The sequence below is a fragment of the Danio rerio genome, chromosome 4, assembly GCF_052040795.2.
Source record: "Danio rerio strain M-AB ecotype USA chromosome 4, GRCz13ab, whole genome shotgun sequence".
Lineage (NCBI taxonomy): Eukaryota > Metazoa > Chordata > Actinopteri > Cypriniformes > Danionidae > Danio > Danio rerio.
In genome coordinates this window covers 20751060-20756394 of record NC_141024.2, presented here as the reverse complement: position 1 = coordinate 20756394, position 5335 = coordinate 20751060, and the positions used below count along the sequence as shown (strand labels likewise).

The following is a 5335-nucleotide window of genomic DNA, read 5'->3' as shown; positions in this document are numbered from 1 at the left end:
CTAACAAACAATCACAGAAATAGTATAGTAGAGTGTCAGTATAATGTAACATGATGTTAATAATAATCGTGGCATAAATTTCTTAAGTCTTTAGTTTAGGTAACAATTCTCACTATTAACTAGTGGCTTATTATATAGTGCTTAGTACATGTATAAGTACATATTCTGCATGATCTTATTCTATATTTCTAAACCTACCCAATACCTAAACCCAAATACTACCTTAATAAGTAATAATTAGGATTTTATTGAGGCTAAAGTCATAGTTAATGATTTGTTAATAACGATAACGGTATCAAAAAATAAACTGATCTTATATATTTACCTAAATATTTTAATACAATTATCTATAATCTGAAAGTTTAATTCTTTGGACAGATTTGTTTTGACCATATTCCCCTTGTAATAGTGGGATGAACCAGTTACAACAGAGAAGTTGAAATTTTTCGACTTTAAAAAAAAAAAAAAAATTTAAATATATATTTTATTTTGGTGATTTATTTATTGTGTGCTTATTGCACACTTTCGTTATTTCCCCTTCCTTATTTCTCAGCTCTTTTTTAAAATCATTACATTGTTATTATTACTAAAGATGTATATCAATATTTGAAATAATTTTTAATCTTTGTATAAATGGTTTCTCAATATATAAAAAACAGTTTAAATAAATATTTAATTATGTGTGTGGATATAAATGATAAAGTAAAAAAGTTAACTAGATAAAGTTAAAAGTGAACGTTTTCCTCATTTACTCACTAAATGGTTCTAAACTTTTATGAATTTCTTTCTTCTGTTGAACACAAAACAGATATTCTAAAAAAATGTGAGAAAAGTAAGCAAAAAATATTTGAGTCACTTTTTTGAAAATGTAATTCGAGTTACTTTTTAGTTTAATTAATTAGCGTGTGTTTTTTTAAAGGTAAATATAGGTGTAGGGTATACAGTGCATCGTTAATTGCAGAGCTCCTTCTGAAAGAGTTCTGAAAGAGATCATGCCTCGGCCAGGTAATAAAAAGTAACACAAAAGTAACTCAAAAGTAACGTAACGCATTATATACCATAAAATGTAACTGTAACACTACTAGTTACTTTTTGGGGGAGTAACTTAGTTTTGTAATGCATTACTTTCAAAAGTAATTTTTCCCTACACTGATTACCTGTATCTTCCTTTGTGTTCAACAGAAGAAAAACTCAGAAGATGAGTAAATTATGGCAGTAAGGATTAAACAGAGGAACATTGTGTTCCTGAAAAAGTGTTTACAAACACCATATTATATTAGATCAATACAATATATGTTCATTATGTTCAGTAGAGGTAATGATAAATAAGCACAACATGATTTTTTAGTTTTTTAGTGTCTATTTGATGGCATTCAGTCTTACCATGGCTTTTCGCTCAGCATCTGCCAGGCGTCTATGTTGATCTTGAAGATGACGCAGCCACTCGTTCTCAATGCTATCTGACGGGGGCAAACCTTGCTCCACATGCTTTTGACACAAGTCCAGCTGCAGTTCCTTTTCCTTCATCTCCTGCTGCAGGCCCATACACTCGGCTTTCCGCATGGACAGCTCTGCTACCACCGCCATCATTTTACGGCTGCGCTTTCTGATCTGAGCCTGCAGTTCATTCACCTAAAAGAAAAACACGTCCTAAATGATTATGCTTCAAATGCTGGCTTTTCTTGACCCTCTGTGTTTACATTAACACGCCACATCAGTTTGGAGTTTAGTAAAGCTGAAAATTGGATTGGAACAAATATGCTTTCTGTGGTTTATTAATGTGTTTTTTGGAGTTCTTGAGGTCTGCAGGGTCTTGAGACATCATTTGTGTACTTTATATTTATGTAAATTCTAAAGGAAACCTTGGCAAGGGCTGATTTTAAACAACAGTGCTGTTTTCAAAGCAAATGTGTATGTGAACTCACTTTCTTGGCCAGATGGAGTGTGTCTTCATTACTGTTGTCAGCTTTGATTTGGATGCGCTTGGAAAGGCGTCCAACCTGCTCACACACAAGCTCCATTTCCAAGAGCTGAGCCTCTTTATCTGCCAGGTGTATCTCCAACTAAACACACACACATAGACACCAGTAAGTGAAACTAGCTTTTCCATTTGATTTTAATCTGTATTAGTCCATTACTTTTCTAAGCAAGTAAGTATTTTATGTAAAATATTAGTTTATTATCACCCTCATTCTGAATTATTTAATGAATAGATTGCCTATATAAATTAAATGAAATTAAAATGTGGTCAGTGTTGTATTTTATTCAATAAAATGTGTAAACAAGAACATATGATGTATAACACAAGCTATATCAAAAAAGAAATAAAAATATTTATATTATAATGTTCCCAATACCGAATGTAATGTGATAAAAATATGTTATGTTCTTAATTATGTTGGATAACATTGAGGTTACTTTTTAAAAATTAAGATTGCCTCTAATAAATATTATATAATAAAATGTCTAAATGGGTACATATTATATGTGGGCAACACTTTAACATAAGGTTGTATTTACTAATATGATCAAACAATGAACAATACATTTATTACAGTATTTCTACATGTTAGTTAATAAAAATACAGTTATTCGTTGTTAGTTCATGTTAACTCACAGAGCATTAACTAATGTTAACAGCCTGAATTAAAATGTTAATAATACATTAGTAAATGTTAAACTATTATTAATTAATGCTGTTCAAGTATTGCTCATAATTAGTTCATGTTAGTAAATACATTAACTTATAATTATAATGAAACCTTATTGTAAAGTGTGACTTACAATATATTTGTATACTGTAACACAAACCAGTTTAGGGACAGAAAATATGATTGAAAATGATAATTAGTAAATAATTGTAACATTCCATTATTTGTATGTATTTTACAACACCAAAAATGATTTGATGTGATTAAATAATTTAAAACTTGTAAACCAAGTCCTGCAAAAAAAAATAAATAATAATCTTTAAATTAATAATAAAAAGTGATTAATTCCTAAAGTTCTGGTAATTCCATTGAAATTTGTAATTGTGGTTAGGAAAAGGAAAATAAACTCTCCATCAAGTTATTAAACCCCAAATTATTAACAAATATTTTACCTGTTCAATCTTCTCAATGAGCTCCTCAGGAGATGGATCTTCTCCATTCAGGTTTCTTGCTCTGTTATCGTCCACACAAGCCTCTTCCAGCTCAGACACTCTGTCATTTATCTCAGACAACTATGACACAGAAAAACAGCCACACCATCAGGACACAATTAAAACAGTGGACTCATTTAAAACCCTTTGTTTCATTACACATGCACAGTCCGTACACAGCAAAACAGATGTATTTTCTGTCTTATTTATGACTGGTTAGACAGCGTCAAGCTGGCGGCAGATGTGTCACTGTGCTTGTCACAAAACAGAGAAATCATCTGGTGCCAACATGAGAAGAGATTCTTGTTTTGTTGTGCTCATTTGAGAGAGCAATGATTTGAATTGTCTCCACAAACAACATAAAACCAACTTAAATCGATCAAGAATTGCTGTATGTTGCTTGTCTTAATTATGTGCTAAATAAATCATGATGTAAAAATGTCTTAGGTTAAAATCCAGTGCTAGATGTTTATCCTTGTAAGATATTAGGAAATATGTAAGACTTAAGCCAGAAAGAGCAACACACGAGCCCACAACACATTGACAAGCCAAGGAGTTAAAGGTCATCTTTTAGTTCTGCACAAGCAGATGAATGAAAGCCTTCTAGAGAAACCTAATGAAATACAGTAATAGAAGGTGGGATGGTGAAGACGATGTTTGGGTGCAGAGTCTTAATCCTTTGTTTCTGCTTGGCAGTTTTCCTGACATTCCATGAAGAGTAGGATGATTTTCTTGGCTTGTCCAGGGTCTTATACAAGTGTTGGTACAGGACATCCTGTGATGCCCAATATAAACCAAGACATCATCACATGTTTGCATCTACTCACAAAAATATTTTGTACCTCTAAATTCTTCTCATTCTATTTTGAACATTCTACTTATTACATCCAATGTTTCTTGCAAAGTCCTTTTTTTAATTATTACACTACTGTTCAATGGTTTGAAATCAGTACGATGTTTAAATGTTTTTCATACTCTCTCATTTGATAGAAATATAGAGTAATGACTTTTATTTCGTTTATGGCAATGTTATTTTTTTTTAGAAATGATTATAATATGCTAACTGATGCTCATGTCAGAGTATCAACTTTGTTGTATTTTTGACAAATGTACGTGATGTGAAAAGATGTGCTTCAACTACAGTACCGTTTGTCATTGCCTGGTATCTAAGGACGAGGCATTTTTTATTGTAAAGTCTTAGTACTGTTTATTTGATCTGTTCTAATGCAGTAAATGTTGATATGCAGAGACTCTGTTGTTTAAACACAGAGGTCTATAAACCTATCAGGCGGATTTTCACTGAGATGGTTTATTTCATTTACAGAAGGGACTATAAATGGTAAAAACAACACTTCTCTGTGTGTGGGTATGTGTGGCACTTTAGAAGGCATTAAATCTAACCTTTACTTGCATTCCACTGTGTTTGTTTGCTCTGTTAGAGATTGTATTGTTGGCACTTGATTCACATATTTGTGTGCATCTGATGCAATTTTTTTAACAGATAAATGTTTCACAGTGGTTTCAAAATTGTGATCCAGGTACCTGTATCTGTAATAAGACACGCTCTTCCTCCAGAGCTAGTTTGTTTGACAACTGCTTTTTGTGCAGATCATTCTGTCTTTCTTCTTCTTTCTGTTCCATTTTCAAGTTTCTGATTTCATCTTCCATGTCATACATCTCCAAGTTGCTGTTTTCAGTCATTTTCACCAGTACACCAAGCTTCTCATTGAAAATACGCCATTCCTTCTCTCTTTCTGCAAGCTGCACAGACCTGACAACAAAAACACAGATAGAAATATCAGCACAGACTGTGAGAATTCACCTGCCAGATTTGTATCCCCCAGACTCTATGTCTCACTCTTGATTCCGCTTTTGCAGTTCGGCCTCATAGCGCTTGCAGATATGTAGCTTTTTTTGCTCTAGCATGTTCACGGTGTCCGTGAGCTTCCTGAGTTTTAGTTTTTGCTCCTCTCGATTTTGTTGCATCTCCTGCAAAGCCTGTAATGTCTGTGAGACCTCCTTCTTCAGATCGTCTCTTAGCTTGTAGCTGTGAGAGTGTTGTAGACGAGATCTCTGCAGTAACCTGCAGGAAATAAAAGGACCCTTAGAAAATTCTTGCTACCTTAATTTTTTTAGTTGATTAAAATTACCATCTCAACTTACATTAATCAAACAGACTTAAAATATTTTTTT

General features: G+C 32.7%; 1 protein-coding gene across 16 annotated transcripts in view; it reads right to left on the bottom strand.

Annotated features, from left to right (window-relative positions):
* Positions 1 to 5335, bottom strand: part of ccdc146 (coiled-coil domain containing 146) — a 98934-nt gene that overhangs the window by 2248 nt on the left and 91351 nt on the right. For all 16 annotated transcript variants that reach the window (XM_087247561.1, XM_087247564.1, XM_087247558.1 and 13 more), the window contains 5 exons: positions 5001 to 5225; positions 4685 to 4913; positions 3104 to 3223; positions 1926 to 2063; positions 1384 to 1632 (listed from right to left, as the gene is read on the bottom strand). In XM_087247561.1, the coding sequence (XP_087103687.1) occupies positions 1384 to 1632; positions 1926 to 2063; positions 3104 to 3223; positions 4685 to 4913; positions 5001 to 5225 (961 nt within the window). The remainder of the gene's footprint in view (positions 1 to 1383; positions 1633 to 1925; positions 2064 to 3103; positions 3224 to 4684; positions 4914 to 5000; positions 5226 to 5335) is intronic.